The sequence below is a fragment of the Anopheles funestus genome, chromosome 2RL (assembly GCF_943734845.2).
Source record: "Anopheles funestus chromosome 2RL, idAnoFuneDA-416_04, whole genome shotgun sequence".
Taxonomy (NCBI): Eukaryota; Metazoa; Arthropoda; class Insecta; order Diptera; family Culicidae; genus Anopheles; species Anopheles funestus.
In genome coordinates, this window is record NC_064598.1 from 20,893,973 (window position 1) to 20,915,483 (window position 21,511).

Genomic DNA, 21,511 nt, shown 5'->3' on the forward strand with positions numbered 1-21,511 from the left:
ACAATCGCGCCATTCGTCGAACGCAATTCCTCTACAGGAGGTTGGTCATGGACGTGGAACCATGGCACATGGCCGAATCGCTGGGCACCCTGGCAACAACAGCCACCAGGCGGCCCCACCGGGTCAGCTAGTGGGCACCGTGGGGGTTCTGGAACAAATCGCGGGGGAGGTGGCCCTTGGGCTGGGTCAAACTCGTCCCAGCGTGCATGGCACCCTGCGCGTCAAACCAAATATACCAGGTGAGGACGGCCCCCCAGGCTTAAGCAAAACGACACCCTCCCCACCCCCTCTTACACACATACAAACACACACATATTACGGTAAAATAAAGCTTACATTAAACGCAACACACACGCGCAGTTGTTAGTAAAATTGAAACGACAAAATACTGTGGCGCAGCACGGAACAGAGACGACAACGGGCCCGTCAGTGGCGCGACTCTATCGACGCGTGCCGCTAATACATGCGTACAGCGCAACAACCCAACAACAACAACTACTACTACTCGAACAAAATCCGTATGTGTGTGTGTAGCATTCAGAATTAGTCCTATTTTTTTGTATTAACAATTGCTCGTAAGGATTACTGCCAATTCAGTGTAATGTTCTACTTCGCCAATTCCTATTCGATCCTTAAGGGCGGCAGCGTGTTTAACGTTTGTGCTGCGTGTATCTTGACACAGTGGCAAACATAGATAGATTTTTATATTGTATTTAGTGCGAACGATTATGTTTTGCCGCGAATATAGGGGAACGATGCAAAAAAAACAATACATGAATATATGTATCCTGTATCCACCGCTAGCATCGGTGCGATCGGACATTTTCCGACACCTTTCCCTATTCCCTCTCCCACACCCTACCTCCTTATTGTCTTGTCTACAGTATACGATTATTTCAATTGTTCTCCCTCACCCACTCCAATCTTTTCTTTTTGTTTGGTTTTTCTTTTTAATTTTTGCATCGTTTGATTAAATTTGTTTTTTCTCTTCTTTTTAAATTACCTAATTTAATTTTCTTTCTTCTGTTAAACGAATTGTTTGTGAACGCGTTATATTACGATTGTTTTGTTTCTATTTCATTCTGATTAGTTCGCGTTAGCTAATTAAGTCTGTTGTATTTGCATTACTATATTTTTATAAGAATTTGAAATTGTTTTTTGTTTTTACTCGATCCGTGTATGAACACGAACACATATCTATTGTTTTGGAATGTCACCGCGCGCACATGTTTGAACTTTGCGTTCCTTTATCTATTTGATAGCATCACGTGACAGCACAACCCTATAGAAATGTGTGGTTTAGTGAATGAAAAGAAAAATATTACCCCCCTTTACCGAAGTGTTAGAAAAATATTGGAAAATAAGAGATAGCTCGTCTAGCGCCTCAATGCCGCTTTTAATAAGCACGCTGACTGAAGGTCAACTATAAACATATCTCTCTCTCTCTCTCTTCGGCAATTTATTGGAGATTTTTTTTCTAAAAGCTAGTACGTAACAGTGAAGCGCACTGAATGGAAAACAATGAAGTAATTAAATAGGAAATAATATAGTTTATACCGTCGTTTCATATAAAGTAAACACCAGCAGATACGTAAACGTGAAGTTATTTAGTGCAACAGAAATATGTATTGTTACGTTGTTGAAAAAACAAAACCGAATAAGAGATAAGATACGATTGTCCTAATGAAACCTATCTTAAGCAGACAAAAAGGGTCCGACATATGTATTATCAAGAGAAGAAATAGAATTATTAAGCGTGAGATCAGCAATAGAATCGATTAGTATTCATAGGTCTCTGATACACTTACAACATGCAAACGCGAAGCGAAATAATGATGATTTGTCCACTGCCAAATATCCGACCAATTTCAACAGGGTGTAACGTATAGCATTGATTTAAGGAAGAAAGATTTCCACAAACCCTCCATTCAGGGGAAAAAGATCAAATTTGCTTTGGATTGAATACACCCGTCATTGGCCATTCTGCCTGTTCCAAGGAATGAATGTGACTGTTTCGTTCTTTCATCCATAAAAAAACCTCTAATGTCTATGCTAAGCATTATTGTGAGCAACAACAGCAACATCATCCAACATACTTCCTCCGGAAGCAGTTAGAACGGACAGTCTGTTCTGTTCCGAATCTTGGCATCATGCGCAAAACTACTAAAAACTAGATTCTTCTTAGTGTATGTTCTATTTCCGTTTTGTACCTTTACGTTGCTTCTTCTAAACATTGATTTTGTTTCTATTATGATTTTCGTTCAATTTTCCAATTAACCCCCGGTGGTATTAAACGATCGTTGACTGCTCATGGAAATCGTTTTCTGCCGTTTAATTCACTCACTCACTGCCGCAGCATATTTGAACTAGTTCGAAAATCTCTTGCCACAAATGGACCAGGACTAACGTTTCTCGTAACAACTCTAACTGATATTTGTGCGTACTTTTAATGCTTTTCCTTCATCCTTTTTCCCGCGCCATTTTTTTATATGCTGCACATGACACAGTTGCTTTTTTGTTTCTCATATTAATCAATCATTTCCCCTGTGGAATGGGTAACACTCCACTGCTTTCATTAAAAAAATCATCGTCCCTATAACCGGACATTATTCACCGGCACCTGTCACAAGGCTAGGCGATGTGACACTGCGTGCGCTAATTGTAGCGAACAGGCGAAAGCGAAATAAAAGTAGCGCAAAACCAGCATAATTATAGCGTACGAACTTTGCCAAAACGAGTAACACTTCTCATTTTTAATAGCATAAAGAAATAATAAACAACAATAGTTTACAAACGGTTAGTTATAGTTCAATAGTTCTGTCAATTGGAAAAAAAGACAACAGCTGCAAGACCATTTACCAGCAGGCTGCTCATGAATGGGATGCGGCACTATTAATACTAATCGATTCGATAGCTATAATAAAAGGATTAGAGCGATACAATTAGCATAAATCACGAGACAAGCATCAGAGCATTCAGTGCTAGCGGACATATTTAATGTTTTTATCGTTGTTTTCTTTGTTTTTTTTTTGCACACTAAGATTCTTTGCGCATGTTAACTAAGATGTATAGGACAGGTTTAAACGTAAGCACAACAAAAATTTGTACCTTTAGTAGCAATGCAAATATGTATTATGTACAATGGAAATATCGATAACAATAAAGTGACAAGAAAATAGACCTGCTTTCTTTACGTCACCACTTGGTTAGTTACAAATCAAATGCCGAAGAGAGTTGAACCGAATTGTAGAGGAACAAAAAAAAGTCATATATTACAACAAACAAAAACGATAAAAAATACAAACCTATATGGCATTAAGCGAGACAAATGCAACTAAAAAATAACAGCATGGAGCCAGCAAAGTTATTAAAGCTGAGTCGAATGTTTAATTTTTTTTTTGTATAAAAACGTTCTTTACTTGAGATCGGATACAGTATCTTAGGTATTTTATTATTTTGTAATATCGTTTTTTTATTTTTCCACTGGAAAAGTGGCTTATCGTTTTGGGCGGTGATACGCCATTTTGAAAACTTTTTCATTTATTTTCTATTTCTTTTTATCCCAAGGTAAGTAGGAAAAGAAGGATAGTATTTTTATTTTTTTTTTTGCAGTGCGTATTTGATTACGTAATAATGTTCTACTTTTTTATGTATGAAATCACTTTTACCACACTGTAGATACTGTATCCGTTGCTGTAATTATGTTTACAAATAGTTTGTCTTCCGGTAACATAAAGGATCTAATGTTTAATATGTTATTTTTTCTGTTTCGTTTTATGGCATTAAAATACGAAACATTCTCATCTTTTCTGGAAAACTGTCACCTGAAAATTATGGCAGATGTTGGGGTTTACCTGAGCGCTCGAAATCCCTATGCATACCCTTCTCCGATTTACTAACATTTGTACACTAAATTGAAGGCAAAACAATGCGGAAGACAGCGTACGAAGATGGCCGAATAAGAAGTTGACCGGCAACCATTTTTATTTCTTGCTATCGATTACTTTCCATGGAAGGTGTCAGCATTCTGGCGTTCTTCGAATAATGGCTGAAAACTGAACATTTACGGATCGGAAGATCGATTGCTATGTTTGTTTTGTTTTAACCTATTATTTCAATTATCCTTCAGTTGTTGTTGCAAAATATTAACTGAAATAAAAATCAAATTAACTCACAACGGTACGAATTTCACATTCACGAAGAGAGAAGATGTTAGAAGGGTGTACACCCTTAGGTCAGGAACAACAAAATGGTAATTAATTGTAACGATCAACGAAAGAATCTCGAAACTAATCAGTGAAATAGAAACAAAAACAATGTAACAATGGAAGTTGTTATAAACTGAAGAAATTGTGTGTTTTAGAATGTGGCGAAACAAAAAACAATGGTAGCAAAGATAATATTATCTAACTTTAGGCGTAAAACATTAACTCTCCGATGGAGGCGCCTGGTGGGTCACTCTGTACCACGGTTTGAACACATGCAAGAACGTATACAGAACGATCAACTGGACAGTGATCAGAGCTAGATATTGTATATTTTCGCATAATATCGCGTTAACCATTAACATAGACAACATTTTTGGAACACATTTATATTCTATATGCTATACTAATGCTCACTATCTTTTATCTCTTCCCCGTTTTTCCTCCCTTTCACCATCATCGACTTTTGTGGTGCATCACAATAGCAATCGGTAAGCGCAAGTTCGAAGGAGGTCCTCACAATCAAGGGGACATAAAGCGACGCTATGGAGCATTAGCAAATTTTGGTAATAACTGGGGCAGTCAACCATTGCCCCAGCAGCCACTAGGGGCAAACGGTGGAGAACAATGGTATACCGATACCTACTCGGCGTGGAGCTAAACATACACTAGATCCTCACAAAAAAAAATAATTCTCCAACAAATCAACTTCGTCAAACACTCATTTACACAACCTTCCCCACCAACATAATCTACGGTACCGGTAATAACGGCTACGCTACACGCTCAGCAATAAACGATACGGTATCGGCGTGAATTTTGTGATGTGCTACGTTCGGCGTGTCGCACGCATCAACGGTAAGCGCGTTTAGTGTTAATTATGTGCTCGACACCAAATTCTACTCTTTTAACCCTGTATACTGTATTGATTGATGATACAACAAGCGCATATTATTCAAAATTTTGTTAAACAGAGCAAGATGATGATGAGAGGGAAAAGATAAGTGTCTCGCGACACATGAGTATACACATACGTTAAGGCAAAACAGGAGGAAAACAGAGCGAAACCCGGTGCGACAAAACACAATTTTAGCGAAAGATTAGTATGTGTGTGAAGGGATGGACAAAAGTGATGGGTCAGATAGAAAAGGCAGAAAACATTACAAAAATTAAGAAGAAGAAACACAAAAACAAACTGACTGATTTTATTTGTCGCATTATTCTAAAGACAATTTCTCTCAAAACAAAGGAAATTCTGTAAACGCTATTTGAAAATCGTACATTAGGCTAGGTGGTACCGCGCGTTCGTCAAACGTCAACAGTTTAGTGTGTCGATAGGGGTTAAAAAGCAAGCGCAATGAGAGCCATTTTTCTCGACGAGAAAAGAACGAAGTATCAACGTGAAAAATAAATCAGTGCTAAAAAATTTAAAAAGAAAAAAACAAAACTTAACGTAGAAACGAAGACAGGGAAAATACGTTGTGCAAGAAAGGAGAAAAGTGAGAGAGAAAATTTCTTTTTCGAGCCGTTGCAAGGAATGGAAAATTCACAATCTGGTTGGTTAGGTTTATTTGAATTTGATTTACAAACAAAATCGCACCATACGTAGATGAATGAAATGGTTTTTTTCTAAGGTATATGCAACCATGTTTACTGTATTTTGCTCCGCGCTGAGTGGTAGAGAAACCACCCTAACACGACACGTCATAGATTTTTGAGTGCGCTGAAACGAGTAGCAATTGAAAAGTATGATAATTCAAACAAAAAGAAAACCTTGAAATCGAGATCTCCACCGTTTTACAAAATCAATAATCGCAAAAAAGGGAATAGATATATGTAGACGCGCATCGAAAACAAAGTGAACATGCGGCCCCCGTAGGGCATAATTACCAATAATTTCTAATTGCTTGTGTGTAAGTGGGAATGCAGAAACGTATAGGGGTGAGGCCGCAGCCACGGCCAGGTGTGTAGCAAATGGCCGCACCACAGTGTAGCCAGTGTAAAGGATGTTAAGTAAGCGTGATTAAGATTATTTTTGCTCGATTTATTTCAAATGTTTAATTTTCGGCATACTGTTTTTTTTGAGGGGGGAAATTTAGATAGCAGCTGCAAAAAGGAAGCAAGTATAAAGCTAACAAACAGCAACAAAATAAACAACCATATTGGAAAAGTAAAGTCAAAAAAAGGCACGTACAAGAAAAATGGAGAGGAAAAATTTAATGCAAAACCGCAAAACTCTTATCGTGATAGTAAGTGAAAGTCGAGCATTCGATTCGTGAGTTTTTTTTTATGTTTCGTTTAGTAAAAATCGTGAAAAGAGAAAACAAAGTTTATTTTTGAGTTATGTTGGATTTGTTTTGTATTGTTCTTGTTCCTTCAATTTAATTTTGAGACAAAACAAAGGCGCAAAACATTGTTTTTTTTGTGCGTATATTGAACAAGTGTATATAGGGAAGCGAATGCGAAAATAAAAAAAAAACGATTCAAACAGAGCGCGAGAAAGGTTATCCGATTGATGAACAAAACCTTGTACGGTGTGCGAAATCGTTGACGATAAACATAACAACACCTGGAAAAGGATTTTGTTTTTATAAATCGTTTTGTTTTGGTTCTTTTGAAAGGAATATTTATGTGTGTGTACATTTCAGGCCAATCGGTAAACAAAAAAAAACAAGTAAAGTGAAACTGAACACTTAAATCTGTGGTGTGATATATTCGGTGGAGAAAACACGAAAAATGAAGAAATTTAGTGGCAAGCAGGAAAAGAAAGCAGTAGGGAAGTAAAAAAAAGGAAGAAGTGAAAAAAGCAAACAGCAAAACCAGTCACGGTAAAAAAGTGTAAATTAATATGCTAAAACCCATAATAGAGGGTATAAAGTTGATTCTAGGCTTATTTTTTGGTTGTATAAGTTTAAAATGTAAAAGAAATGAGTATAGAGAGGATAACAAAAAAAAACCGCGCAGTGTACTAGACAAGCAAACAGGAAATGATAAGGAAAAAAAGTTCAGCAAATAGTGTTCAAATTTATTAAGGAAGAATCTGAAACGATTAAAAAGTGATTCAATTTGTAGAAATGCTTTCATTACAGGAAGGCAAGTATTATTCGGGACAACAACAAATAAAAGAAAAAAAAGGAAAACGTTATTCTATACCGGGCGTGAATAGGCCAACAAAATTTAATGCCGATATGGCCACCAAAAAAAAAACAAAAATGTATGTATTACTTTCGTTACATTTTCTTCCTGATACTGTGACCACTACGCGATATACACAAAAATATATTAAAAAAGAAAACAAAATCATGGAAAAATTAATTCCCTCGTGTTCATTAGAAGGATTCATTAGGAAGCGAAATTGTATGCTAAACCACGTTTTTTCTTTTTTGTTGTAATTTTTCGGCAAAGCACACACACACATACACACACATACATAGAACAGTTTGGGTAGATGATCAAAATTCCTGAGCAAAAGCAAAATTGGAAAAGTGATAAGCGTTGATAAAGAATACTCTTCCTTAAACGAGTGCAGAACGAGTGCAAAACGTGCAAACTATGGAAAAGAACATAAGAAAAAAGGTATGAAAGAAAAAACGAAACACTATACATGAAGACAATATATTAAAACAAAACAAAGTGGTGTAATTTGAACAAGGGAAAAAAGCGAAGAAGCACATCGTAAAAAAAGAACACATAAAAACAAAACATAACAATCGATAAGCCGAAAATGTGAAGAAGATGTCAAAGAGTCGAGAACAACTTTGATTATGTTTTATTTTTGTTTTGTTTTGTTTTGTTAGGTACGCAGAGGCAAGGTATAAAGTTTGCAATACGCAGTGAATAACGCAAAGTGAAACGAACATTTAAAATTATTATTATTATATATACACGCAACTAAGGCAAACAACACGGAATGGTATAACGAAATATGTAAAGCACACGTGAGATGGCAATGAGTGTTTTGAATAGAGGATGATAGATAAAAAAAAACAACCCCACATCATGAGAGAAAAAAGTGTCCCATAGCGTCGGGAATGCTGCTGCTGCTGCTGCAACATAAAAAGGCTAAAAACTGCTGTTAGTTTTACGCAAACAACACTGTGTCTCAACAGTGAGAATTATTCATTTGTTTTATTTTATTTCTTTACATTGTTAAAACGAAACCAACCAACCAACCAACCGACCGCATCGATTAGTTTGCACCCGCAGATAAAATAGTATCGCCGAATTTTTGCTGAAGAAACTAATAAGATCGAACCGGGCGTGGGCTTTCGAGAACAGGGAAGAAAAATGGATTACAATAACAAACGGAAAGCAAACTACCGAACCTTATCGACAATTAGCACTGTACTTTTTTCACAAGTAGTTTTTAAAAATACAAATCCCATTTATGGATTGATTAAAACAAACATAAAAAAAAACAAAACACTTTCAATAGTAACACCAAATGAAAAATAAACAACAACCAGAAAAAAACAACACTAACAAATAATTAAAACTCCTTCAAGTAAACCAATCATTAATAGTAAAAAGCAACAGTAAACATATAAAGTGAAATAGGAAAGACACACCTACACTTATCCATTTTTAGCACGCGCATGTTTGATAAGGATATTATAATACATTATCTGCTTTTTTTCAATCATTTACTTCTGTAATATTCGCCATTTTAACGTGTTAAAGTTCCTTAAACAAATGTTTTTTTTTGTTTTCAATTTTGTTTTTGCCATTTTCCATACGTTTCTCCAAAAGTGACATTCACAGCAGCTAATGTTTGTGTTTTGTTTCGATCTGTTACTGCTTCTCTTTCCGATTTGTTCCCGTTTTGCAAAACATTGTTTTACTTTTTCACAGTCAACTGATTTTTTTTTGTGTATCAATTCTATTCCGTGTTTCAATGGAAAGATATTTACCCGTTTTATTTTTTCTTTGTGTTTTTATATTTAATAAGGCAAAACTCTAGCAGGATAAATGAAAATATGTTACGATAAGCAAACGATTACACTTACACTTATAATAAAATAAAACCTAATTAATAAAGTTTGAATTATCAGATTTATAAAAGCAACACACACACACAATTTCAACGCAAACACAACAAAACAAAACAACTAAACTTTGAACTTTTGATAACCGGGCAAACAACACGTATGAAAACCCCCGTAACTGTAGGGATAAAATTCGAATAAAGCATACTGTTATTTAGCAATAAGGCGTCTGTAAAGTGATATATTGCGTTAGAAGCAAGAAAGCAGAAGACGAACCCCTTCCCGGGAAGTAACGGACGTTACACAGTACGCCATTTGCCGTTGCCTGAGTGGTTAAGCGGGGCGGACAGGCGGACGGGCGGGAACGTGTGATGTGTTGTTTTTTTTTTTGTCGATTTGCTAAACTTAGTCGCTAGTTTGTCACGATATCAAATGAATGTGGGGAAAAAACAGACACACACACACAGATTCGAACGCAGTGGACGAAGTTCTAATAATGGTGCCCAATAATTGCGAGCTGCCTTATACAAGCAAAGCGGGAGAAAAGACTGATTGAAATATAAAACAAAAACCGAATGAAGGGCTCGAAGCAAACGATGCTTCCAGCGAAGTGTAAGTAAGGAAACTCACTTCACCATTTTTTTTTTTGCAGTTACAGTGTGTGATGTAGTGCTAGGCGAGGGGGAAAGTAAGAAGGGAAGGGATCATTTGAGTGAGGGTGTGAAAAATAAGTTCGTTTAGGACGTAAAAAAAAAAACAAACCGTTCGTTTTAGTGCTAAACATCGTTCAATAAGAGCTTACGTAGAATGGGGAGGGAAACAAAATAGACACTAATGGGTCAAAAATTCTTATAGAACCAACTATTTGACAACCTTTGGCATCTGTAGGTATCGGGACGTGTCTAGACCGATGTGTAGGTTTTAGGAGCAAAAACAACAAACAAACGAAAAAAAAAGTTAACCGTACATTATATCCAACATATAGGAAAGAAACAAAAATCGAAAATAAACACACAACTTTAATGCGATCTTTAAAACTATTTGAATGAAAAACCAAAATGATCAAACTTTTCCGATTTTCCGAGAGCTTATGGTAGTGCAGGACCCTTTTTTAACAAATACACAAACAGTTGATATAATATAATAAATAACATAAACATCCATTTCGAATTCAAATGACCCCAAGATCACAATTTCTCTTTGACGATTATTTGCCACTCTCCAACTATCCGCCATATTCATCGTAAAGCATAATTCTGTAGAGTTGGATGATACGTAAGAATGGAAGAAGCAAATCGATAAGGAACGATGATAAATTATGCAATATTTGAAGTTTATATTTTATGTTATCATTATTATTATTGTAATCTTAACGCAAAATTTCAACGGACGGTTAGGGCGATTAAGCGGATCTGTAGTAAAGCAAACTATACTTGCATTGGAGAGGAGAAGTTCGAACATGCTAAGAAGGAATTAGTCATCTTAAGCTAATTTAATGCAATTCTTTCACTCCCGCGCAAACACACAGCTTTCCTGTGCTTTCCTGTGAAAATCTCATCTCGATCACACGATCATGTCGATGCCAGTGAATTAATACACCTGCACACATCCTTCTGTATACAACACACACACATACAACCACGTCATAAGAAAGTAAAACAAACCAAGAATTGTGCTTTGTTTAGTTTTTGCGTCTTTGCGAGGGCATTTTTTCTATTTTTTTTTTTTAGTATACATTTTTTTGTTTAGTATTTGGGATAAAGTGAAATATGTTGGTATTTTCCAGTAACGTTTTTAATTTTGTTTATTATGTTTCTGTATAGGAAGGGAAATTTTCGTACGGAGGTTTCGTTTTGGGTTTTTTTGCTCAGATTCCTTTACATTCTCGCAGGCTACCGTATCCAAAACTGAAGCACAACTGAAGAGTGCGTTGATATTGCTATTCTAAATGGTTTTTTTTTCCTGTTGTTTATCTTTTATTCTTTATTGTTTCTTTTATTTTACAGTTCACATCATGAACGCACGTAAGGTGTGATTTTATGTGTGATGTTGTTACACTTTTTTAAACTCGTTTTTCAGAATTTACTTATCCCTTATTTGGTATCATTTCGTGCTTTTGTTTTTCTGTTCTTTTAATACTTCTCATTTGATTGTTCCATTTATCCGACATGATAGAGAAGTGTATTTGTTGTTTTTTTTTGCACGAAAGAAAAGTGCTTTCAATAAAATGTTTTTTTTTGGGACAGAAAATTTCTCTTCCTTCATTTTTTTGTTTGTTTTTTTGTTTAAGCAAAATAAGTAAACAGTCCTCTGTTCGGAATATAATTAGGTACAGCCATTTACTAACTTCCAACAATAGCTGGGGTCACGAAACTGCACGTGCGATCAAACATTGTTCAATCGTTTGTGTGTTAAAATCGTTAAAATCGTTCATTGCTGTATAATCCGATAGAATATAATATTATTGCGTGTTACACATTTCTAAGCCTATTATTGAATTATAATTGAAAGCCAACAGTAACAAAAGCGAAAGTTTCCACTACTGAAAGGATTAAATCTAATATCAAACAAAAAACTTACGGTGAATTATGGTTAGAATACAACTTAATCCCATTTCATTGCGACATGCTTACCCACGTTGCGAGAACACTTCATAAAGTTACATACAATTTGGAATGGAAATAACAAATAACGCTTGAGTTAAGAACTATTTTGCAGTAAAGAAAAAACAAAAACACACACACACGTTTATGCGTACGCTATTTCATATAAATAAATATTTTTTTCTCTGTAATTCATAACATTACTTTTTCCACCTTGCGCGATACTGTGTTACCGGTTGTCGCGATTATTATTTTTGTTTAGATAAAAAATTACGCCCTTTGCATATTATATACATATTACTCGTTGATTTTGTTCTTCTTTGTTTTTAAATCACTTTCATATAAGAATATACAAGCTCAGCAGCAGCTGCCTACGGTGTGGCAAGCGAAGGAAATAGTGATAGAAGAAATGCGCGCATGCTCGACGCTATAAAGAGAAAATACCCCTTAGTTAGAAGAAGAAGAAAAAATAAATCTATACTTATATACGAAACAGCAAAAGCAAATGGAAATAGCAGCAAGAAAGCGTAACATAAATAGCAAGCTTACTATTAAGAATTGTTTTTTTTTTGTGCGTAAATAAAAATGGAAAATCTAACAAAACTTGACACACACACAACAAACAAAAGAAGTAATACATTCACATACACAAAAAGGAAGATGTGTTCCGTTACCGAAAGTTATAAAAATCATACCAGAGCATGTTGGTTTTTGGTCCATTCACATCATATATTTAATCAGAAAAGGGAATACAACACAGCGCTTTTCCAAGCATTGGTTTACTTACTTTGCCAGTAAGCTTTTATCTTAAGTTTTTCCTCCCATTGTGTGAAACGTTTACAGTCCGATATTCAAGCCAGAGATAAGTAAAAAAACAAAACAATAGTAAAACAAGCGCCAAACAACGTTCGGCTGATGGACAACCAAATGGTTTGCCAAATGGTATCAAACATGATTCCGAATTCAGCTCTAAAACACATAGCGTTAAATACATGCCACATACATACATAGAATCGCCAACATTAAGATCACAGCAAAGACGCAATTAGCGATATGGTTCGTAATTTCCGTTTGTTCTCAAAAATCCAGCACCGCCCAGATCTGAAGAGTGGTGGTGGTTCCTTTGTATCCTTTAGTCTTGCCCCTTTTCGTCTGACAAGATCATCATCGAAGCGTATGGAAACATTAATATAAGAAAAACCCAGACCAGATGCAGTGAGCAGATACAGATGCGCGAAGCGACAGATCCCGTGCCGCCCCCTTGATTAAACTAACCTGTAGCGCCAACCAACCAACCAAATAGGACCCACTTAGAACTTGGTCAGTCTCAGGCAGGAAGAACTGTTGTTCAGTACGGATGTCTTTATCCCGCCACAGGACACTGCGCCATTTTGATACCGTTTTCATCGTAATGTAATTTCATTTTGTAAAATCGACAAACTTTTGTCGCTTAGGAAACATCTCATTTGCCATTTCAATTTCCGCATAAATGGCTGATACTGCCTTGGTAAGCTTGTAATGTGTAAACTGACTGTACTGTTTTGTAAGTAATCGAAAATCGTGAACTCACGCAAAGGGTGCAACTGATGGTAAGGAGGAAGAGTAAAACAGAAGATCGCAGATCAGTTGAGACATGTGAGATGATTTTGGAGGCACGGTAGAACACGTGTCTTTGTTGAACTTTCGTGGAACTTTCAAAGTACATTAATTTGGGGGAAATAATTTCCAAAATCAATTCCAATTCATCACAAAAGCACGGCGATATTTTGAGAAGGAAAGCTATATGAAGGTAATGAAACTATGCAGTAAGGGTGTTGTACAATGGTAAACAAACGTTATGAGTTGATTTTTTGTTTTTTTGTAAAAAAAAAAGAACGGAAGCCTGCGAGGAAACCAAACAACACACAGACACACAACCCGGATAAAAAAAAACCAGAGATCGAACCAGAAAACTGGAAACGGCAGTGTGGGGAATTGAAATAATTTTATAACAGGAAACAAAACCAGTCAAAACACAGATCATTTTGCAGCGTGTGAAGAAATGAATGGCACGATATTGTGTGACCCCACGAAGTAAGAGAAAAAGCGTTCCGGTCAACAAAGTACGAAAAGTCTTTCTAGAAGAAACAAAACATGGCTACCGAAACAGAATTCACAATCGGGAGGATCTGTGAGATAACAATTCGATACGATTGCCGAAAGCAATTACTCACCACGATGAATGGAGACAAAACAGCAAACAAAACACACATAAATACACACACATATATACAACCGACAGACGATGAGTCGCAGGCAGCAGTTGTAGGGAGCCAGAAAGGATGCGTTTTAGGTAAGGGCAGTAATAGGGAACGGTGGGTAGGCCAGGCGCAGGACTAGCAAGAAAGAGCACCGTAGTAGGATAGTTAGGGAAGGACAGAAATAAAAGGAAAAGATCAACCACCTTTGTAACTGCTCTATATACGAAAGAAAACTAAAAATAAAAAATAAATGTTATAATAATCAAGCAGCGTTTTTCTTTGCTTTCTCTCACCCTCCGAATCTGTTTAACCGTTGCACTTTTGAGAGAATTAATCACCTTCTTGTTGGATGTCGCTTTTTGGTGATCGCGTGAATGAAAGATTACCATTTACAGACAGTCAACAAACGAAGTTTTATTCCGTGGTTTATGCTCAACAATACATTATTTAAGATTACGATTCGTGGAATCTGGTCTGGCGTGATACGGTTATCGAACACATCGTAGATGCACGTCTACTAGAGTGGTGCACGACTACGCTATAAATAAATTATTACTTGACTGACTTGGCAGACTGACTGACTGCTATACCCTCAACAACACGACTTTAACGATGGGACGCATCACAAAAATAACGGAAATAAACATAAAGAGAATATTCGAAAGCAGGATCCGCGCTATTGTTTTACTTTGCCTTGCCCTGGTTGGCGACGGATTCGATCGCTTTGCGTACCGTCTCCTCATCGCCCAGGAACTTCATCGATACGACCGGTTTCAGATTTTCGTCCAGCTCGTACACGAACGGAATACCGGTGGGAAGGTTCAGGCCCATGATAGCCTCGTCCGTCATCTGGTCCAGATGCTTAACAATACCGCGCAGGCTGTTGCCATGTGCCGCGATAATAATGTTCTTGCCCTCCTTCAGCTGCGGAATGATTATGTCGTTCCAGTACGGCAGCGTACGTGCGATGGTCAACTTGAGCGATTCGGCCATCGGGAATTCGTTCGGCTTCGGGTCATCCTTGTACCGGTCGTCCTTAACGATCGCATTGTAGTAGGCATGGTCCGGTTCCATGTTTGGCGGCGGTACATCGAAACTACGACGCCAGATCAGCACCTGTTCCTCACCGTACTTGGCCGCCGTTTCGGACTTGTTCAATCCGGTCAACCCACCGTAGTGGCGCTCGTTTAGGCGCCAGGTCTTCTGGATTGGAATGGCCGTTTGGCCCGATTCCTTCAGGATCGAATCGAGCGTAACCTGGGCACGGGTTAGCAGCGACGTGTGTGCGATGTCGAACTTCAAACCGGCCTCCTTTACTGCCTTGCCGGCGGCCAATGCTTCCTCCTTGCCTGCAAGAGCGTGGACGGGCGTTGAGCAACATTACCACATAGTTACATCACAACAAACAGGAAACCATATCATTCCGTACATACCCTTGTCGCTTAGGTTCGCATCGAACCAGCCGCAGAATAGATTCTTCTGGTTCCACTCCGATTCACCGTGGCGAACCATCACAATACGGTACTTTCCGGCCATTCTTTTTAGTAGCGAGATTTTTTTTAACTTGTCGGTGGCAGAAGAAACCCGTCAGGATACGACTGGCACGGTAAATGCTGTAGGAGCACAGGAGCAAACTTGAATCCGAAACGACGACCTTTTGCTTCGGATGAAGGTCACCAGATTAGCGCACCACTGTCAGTTGCTGACTTTTGTTTTGCTGGGCGCTTGGCGCTACAAACATTGGTCGCGTGGAAGACAAACGAATAATTTATTTTTTTCCATTTGATTGCATTCCTCTCGAAAAGGAAGAGTTTGTTTGTATGAAAGAAAAAACACATTTGTTGAATAATATAAAAAGAAAATGGATTTTAAGAAAATTTTACTTTATTTTCTCTTCCTACGCAGCTGCGCTTTTGTGGTGTTTTTCCATGTATTTTCATGGCGCGTCATGTCAATGACAGGTTTGAAATTTTTTGGCGCCTTCTTCATTGTTTCTCGGTAGATATTGTGCGGTGGACGAAAGCGGGCTTGCTGTGTCGCATTTTGCTTTTGTGGCGTTCAATAGTTTTCGGTGTGTTTCGAACGGTTTCATATTGCGTGTGTAAAGTGGACATAACAGTTGTGATTGTATTTTGCACGCTGCACATTCGCATATTCCAAGGATAGTTGATACAAAAACCGCATACTTTAGCACAATGAGTTCCCACGGGCTGACCGTAGGATTTCTTGCGGTAAGTATGCTTGACGCAATGGTGGATACACAGTTTGCCATCCTTTAGTATCAATTGTTATATAGCGTGTTTGTTTTACGATAGGAAATCATGCAGGGGAATGAGTTACCCAATCCCGTGGTGCAGATCCTTGGCTCGAAGCGTATTGCCGGTAGTGGCGAACAGTCTGAACGCTTCCGCTTGCTCATATCGGACGGAAAGTCGCTGTACAGCTTCGCTATGCTTGCCACGCAGCTGAACGATCTGCAAAAGCAGGACAAACTACCACAGTACACCATTATCCGGATCGATCGCTACACCACATCGGTTGTGAACCGGAATGAAAAGGGAGAAAAACGAGTGTTGATCATCGTCGAACTGACCGTGCTGAAGGAGGGCAGTTTGGTGGGCGAAAAGATTGGTGATCCACAACCAATAACGGACACTCCGACACAGTCGGCCAACAGTGGTACGTCTCTGCCGGCGTCCCGCCCAATGGACACAATCGGTAGCGGTAGCATTAGTAACGGATCTTCATACGGTGGCGCGAACCGCTCCATGTCTACGAGCTCTGCTTCGAATGCTTCGATTGGGGACTCGCTTACACATCCCATTTCGTCGCTCAGCCCGTACCAAAACAAGTGGGTCATAAAGGCACGTGTAATGTCAAAATCGGGCATCCGCACGTGGAGCAATGCAAAGGGCGAGGGTAAGCTGTTCAGCATGGACATAATGGATGAGTCGGGTGAGATTCGGGTCACCGCGTTCAAGGATCAGTGCGACCGGTACTACGACATGATCGAGGTCGATAAGGTGTACTTCATCTCCAAGTGTCAGCTGAAACCGGCCAACAAGCAGTACTCGAACCTGAAGAACGATTACGAGATGACGATGACAAACGATACGATCGTGCAGGAATGCAAAGATGTAGACGGCTCGATGCCGGAGATTCAGTACAACTTTGTGCCGATTTCGCAGATCGCCAACATGGAACCGAATGCGACAGTGGACGTGGTCGGCATGTGTAAAGACGTGAGCGAAGTTGTACAGTTTACCGCGAAAACATCCGGACGAGAGTTGCGGAAGCGGGAAATAACGATGGTAGATTCGAGTAACGCCTCCGTACAGCTGACACTGTGGGGTGATGATGCGCAGAATTTTCCTACATCGTCGAACCCGGTCGTAATGCTCAAGGGTGCTCGGGTGTCCGAGTTTGGCGGTGGTAAATCGCTCGGAATGATTGGCGGTACCGTGATGAAGCTGAACCCGGACATAGAGATGGCGCACAAGGTGCGCGGTTGGTACGAAAATGGTGGCCGTGACGTATCGGTCAGCAGTGTGTCGGCACGTACGGGCGGTGGCGCTGCTGGGCTTACCACCGAGTGGTTATCGTTCCAGGAGGCAAAGGATCGAAACCTTGGTGCCGGTGATAAGCCCGACTACTTCCAGGTGAAGGCTATGATACACACGATCAAATCTTCCAACGCTGTATACAAGGCATGCCCGCAGGCGGACTGCAACAAAAAGGTGATCGATCAGGAGAATGGACAGTTCCGGTGCGAGAAATGTAATGCCGAATTCCCGAACTTCAAGTACCGGCTGCTGGTGAACGTAAGTCCATTACACGGCGCCGCACGATCGGTGAGCCTTTACGCCATACAAAAAAAAAATTACTCTCTGTTTCATTCCATTTTCTAGATGCTTATCGGCGATTGGACCTCAAATCGGTGGGTAACAGTTTTTACCGAGCTGGCCGAAGAGATGCTGGGCAAATCGTCACAGGAGATCGGTAGTAGCCTCGAGTATCAGAAGGAGGAAGCGGAAAAACTGTTCGCCTCGATCAGCTTCAAATCGTTCGTGTTTAAGCTGCGCACCAAGGTGGAATATTTTGGTGAGCAGCCGCGTAACAAAACGTCGGCCGTCAGTGTGGCGCCGGTGAACCACAAGGAATACAATGCGTTGCTGATCAAGAGCATCCAGGAGCTGACCGGCGTGGGAAAGAACTAACAATTTGCACAATTTATGTTCGGCTCGTAAAACGTATGATTCCATCTTTTCTTTCCATTTATGATATGTTTTCTCTTTTTTAAAAAAAAACCTAATTTAAAATCCCAACCACATACACATACGCATACAAAGAATAAAAATGCTCATTGCGTTACTCATAAGTCATTGTTGAGTATGAACCGGTTTCCCTCGGACTGTGCGCCAACGTACCGGTAACGGCACCGCCCGTAAGCTCCCCGATGATCACCGACCTCGCGCAACGTTTCCGGCAGCGGGCTGTAAACGGGCACGGTTTTTCGGCGCAGTCCCAACCCGCTGCTTACGGTCGTGTACAGATGCTTCAGTGTATTGCTTTTCCGGATCGTTTGTGCCTGCTTAACCGTACCTGAAACGGCATTTGGATCCTGGTCTAGTGTTTCTCCGTAGTTCTCCAGCTGGCAGCGTACGAAATCTCGTTCCATCTTCTTCACCCTCTGGCCGTCCAGTATGCGAAGCTTCGGAAGGTGTCGAATAATGTACAGTCTGCAAAAAAAAATGAGAAAGATCCCTTTCCATCAGCGATCGTCCCGTGCATATGAAGCAACATCTCAACGTACCTATATTTCTGATAGTCGTATTCCGTGTACTTCAGGTTCAGTAGATGGCAGGGACAGGCGGGATTACCCAGCAGGCTCAGATATTCCAGTTCCGGAAAGCAAAGCGAAAGCTTCGTAAGCAGAAGATCCAAATTTTTAAACTGCAAACAGAATGAAATCGATGTGAATGGGACTGATTTCAGCATGTACACTGCACCGTTAAAGAAAGAGTCTCGTTGCAAGCGCGAAATTGCAACTGTCCACGGGTGCGATTCCGCTATCGGGAAGGACCTTGCGAGAGACTATGCGCGTCCGATAGCCTTTGAGCTGGGTGTGTGTGTATGATTGGATTCGGTGTTCGAAGCTGTCTTATCATATCGGGTTTTTCTGCGCTGTGGCCATCCCGGGATAGAGAGCTTGAGGTGTAGTAGAAAATTAACACAAAAAAGACCCTCCCCACTCTTTACCTTGTTATTGTTCAGTGAGAGCAGCTTCACATTGTTCAGCTGAGCGGGAAAGATAATCTCATCCGTTAGGTAGTTATTGTCCAGCACGAGCTCCACCAGAAATGGGAACCGTTCCAGCGCATCGAAGGACGACAGTTTGTTGTGGCTAAGGTCGAGATGTTGCACCCGGTCCGCGTACATCGTCACGATTGCTTCCGGCAGTCGATACGTTTTTTGATCAAAGTAAAGAAGCTTTTGATCGAAATGGGAAAAAGGGGGGAACAATATTTACCACCATTTCAATCAGGGATCGGCTCGCACGTACCTTTTCCTCCTGAGCGATGTACATAATTTTGTTCCAGTTGATGGCTTCCATTTTTTTCTTCAGCGCACCGTAGTCGCCACTATACTTCCGCTTTAGCGTTGGATTTCCGACTGCAATCTCTAGCTGCGTTAGTAACATTGGCACTACAAAGCTGGCCCCACGAGAGCACACAACAAACACGCACACAAGCCACACACAAGATTTCCACCAGGGGACGTTGACAAACTGCACCCGGGAAATGGTGAGACAGATAATGCACGCACTTCTTCCGTACAACAAACAATTGAAATAAACTAGAAACAATAGTGCGATCGACCGATTAGTGAAGTTCACGGTCTACACGGGCAGTGTTCAAATCGATCGATGACGCTGGATGCTGGGTTAGGAAACGATTTCACTGAAGGATCTCTTTTTCCAAGAAGCTCTCCCAGCGTACTATCCTTTCTTGCCCGGTTCGTACTGTAATGGCATCACTGAAGATCGAGTACGGGCTATTATTTGCAGTACGGTTGTTGCATCGCTAAACACTGATCGTTTGATGGCGATGATCGGGATGAGCGGTGCGTTACGGTACTCGCAGTCGATTACACTGTCTGTCCTCCCGGCTGTACGCACACGATCGCTCGGTGTTTCTTCGCTGTGATGGCCAAGCACATATTTGCCCACACGCTTAATGCACGATTATTACGACCAACGGCGATGTCCGCTTATCAGCAAAATGGGCTACCAAGCACTACGGTCTCCCTAACGATGGTAGCTTCTTGAGATTTCTTCGCTCGGTTGGGATTGATCGTTTTGTAAAAGCAAAAGGGTCCACACCGCACATTACATCAACACACAGACACACACGCTGCCGCCTTACCTGCACCGATGCGATACGCCGCTAAACCATCGTCGCAACATTGTCTATTGGATGGGTTTTACAGTTGATGATCCCCTGACTGTTGCCCGTATTCATTCGCAATTTCGGCACGATTTCGTCACCTGTCTGTGTGTGTTCCTAGTACCGGCAATCCGTACCTCGCTAGTGGGCTTATCAGTTGTGTGGGAACGCTTGTTTTTATTGTTTTAAACAATTTGTTTGTAGCGCACAGGCTTGATCTTCTTCGTACAGCAAACCGGCAGCCGCTGTATGTCTAGCGCTTTGGGCCTTGTACTGCGTTAATCGTACGTACGCGTGTGATGAACGAATGCATCATATTACACCCGACAGGAAACCCCTGGAACGTTCGAACCGGCCGCGACCGTTTCGCTTCATTCGTCACTTGTAGTGATTCTTGGCATTTACATGGATGTTTTTGCTCCTTCCTTCCAATTTGAGATGGCCGTTCACAAATGACTACCGGTTCCTGGCCGTGTTACTTTACACCAGTGGTCGGCAAAGTTTTAGGGGTTATTACGCCAATAGTCCATGGTTCTAATATCATCCGGACCGCACTATCACTCTCAGCGATTGTACGTTAAAATTTTTTTATATTGTTTATCTAATCACAAATAGTAAATCAATATTTATTTTATAAATTTACATTACAAAAGACACAAGGAAATGAAAGTTTCGTTACAGATATCTGGGAAAATAAATTCACTAATTCGATGGAAAAGTTTGCCTACTCCTGCTGTCTAGACTGTTGGTTGTATTTAGTGGAATGTCCACAATGTGGTTATTTCAGAATTTTCTCTCAGAGTCTCTTTTGCCACTGATGATCTTGCGGGATCTTCAGGTTAAGTCGATAGTCGATGATGATACCAAAGCTTCTGTCCAACAAATTCGATACGGTGTAGGTGTATTAGTATTCACGTCTTTCCAATTTTCTTGTGGCTTTTAATAGCAGAATAAATTCATAGAACGTTGTTGCTCAGTATCTCGATCTCCTCTATCTTCACGCGCAGTTACCATTTGGGATGATTTCGCTTG

The 21,511-nt window shown here is 40.0% G+C and overlaps 4 protein-coding genes across 18 annotated transcripts in view; 2 read left to right on the forward strand and 2 right to left on the reverse strand.

Annotated features, from left to right (window-relative positions):
- Positions 1 to 14,299, forward strand: part of LOC125763070 (heterogeneous nuclear ribonucleoprotein R) — a 55,888-nt gene extending 41,589 nt beyond the window's left edge. For 13 of the 15 annotated variants that reach the window (XM_049425856.1, XM_049425858.1, XM_049425860.1 and 10 more), the window contains 2 exons: positions 38 to 239; positions 4,691 to 4,829. In XM_049425856.1, the coding sequence (XP_049281813.1) occupies positions 38 to 239; positions 4,691 to 4,700 (212 nt within the window). In that variant the 3' untranslated portion in view covers positions 4,701 to 4,829. Of the gene's footprint in view, positions 1 to 37; positions 240 to 3,840; positions 4,178 to 4,690 lie in introns of those variants that run through there. The other 2 variants (XM_049425855.1, XM_049425867.1) reach the window with 2 other exon arrangements.
- Positions 14,300 to 14,421: 122 nt separating this feature from the next.
- Positions 14,422 to 15,685, reverse strand: LOC125763114 (phosphoglycerate mutase 2-like). Its single transcript, XM_049425950.1, has 2 exons — positions 15,467 to 15,685; positions 14,422 to 15,382 (listed from the first exon to the last, which is right to left on the reverse strand). The coding sequence occupies exons 1-2, from the start codon at positions 15,567 to 15,569 to the stop codon at positions 14,718 to 14,720; spliced, it is 768 nt and encodes a 255-aa protein (XP_049281907.1). The 5' UTR covers positions 15,570 to 15,685; the 3' UTR covers positions 14,422 to 14,717.
- A 368-nt stretch (positions 15,686 to 16,053) lies between these two features.
- Positions 16,054 to 18,411, forward strand: LOC125763067 (replication protein A 70 kDa DNA-binding subunit). Its single transcript, XM_049425848.1, has 3 exons — positions 16,054 to 16,264; positions 16,349 to 17,854; positions 17,942 to 18,411. The coding sequence occupies exons 1-3, from the start codon at positions 16,229 to 16,231 to the stop codon at positions 18,248 to 18,250; spliced, it is 1,851 nt and encodes a 616-aa protein (XP_049281805.1). The 5' UTR covers positions 16,054 to 16,228; the 3' UTR covers positions 18,251 to 18,411.
- Positions 18,385 to 21,310, reverse strand: LOC125763110 (leucine-rich melanocyte differentiation-associated protein-like). The gene is made up of 4 exons (XM_049425943.1): positions 19,597 to 21,310; positions 19,293 to 19,523; positions 18,847 to 18,986; positions 18,385 to 18,772 (listed from the first exon to the last, which is right to left on the reverse strand). Exons 1-4 carry the CDS (start codon positions 19,732 to 19,734, stop codon positions 18,406 to 18,408), a joined length of 876 nt encoding a protein of 291 aa, XP_049281900.1. The 5' UTR covers positions 19,735 to 21,310; the 3' UTR covers positions 18,385 to 18,405.
- Between the last annotated feature and the right edge of the window lie 201 nt (positions 21,311 to 21,511).

Bases quoted from the DNA above. Each gene is read 5' to 3' on its own strand.
- LOC125763110 (XM_049425943.1), bottom strand. From the start codon at position 19,734: ATGTTACTAACGCAGCTAGAGATTGCAGTCGGAAATCCAACGCTAAAG. The intron at 19,524-19,596 runs GTACGTGCGAGC...TTCGATCAAAAG, and splicing joins ACATCGCTCAGGAGGAAAAG to CTTCTTTACTTTGATCAAAA. The intron at 18,773-18,846 runs GTACGTTGAGAT...TTTTTTTTGCAG, and splicing joins TACGACTATCAGAAATATAG to ACTGTACATTATTCGACACC.
- LOC125763067 (XM_049425848.1), top strand. From the start codon at position 16,229: ATGAGTTCCCACGGGCTGACCGTAGGATTTCTTGCG. The intron at 16,265-16,348 runs GTAAGTATGCTT...GTTTTACGATAG, and splicing joins TGACCGTAGGATTTCTTGCG to GAAATCATGCAGGGGAATGA. The intron at 17,855-17,941 runs GTAAGTCCATTA...TCCATTTTCTAG, and splicing joins AGTACCGGCTGCTGGTGAAC to ATGCTTATCGGCGATTGGAC.
- LOC125763114 (XM_049425950.1), bottom strand. From the start codon at position 15,569: ATGGCCGGAAAGTACCGTATTGTGATGGTTCGCCACGGTGAATCGGAG. The intron at 15,383-15,466 runs GTATGTACGGAA...ACGCTCTTGCAG, and splicing joins TGCGAACCTAAGCGACAAGG to GCAAGGAGGAAGCATTGGCC.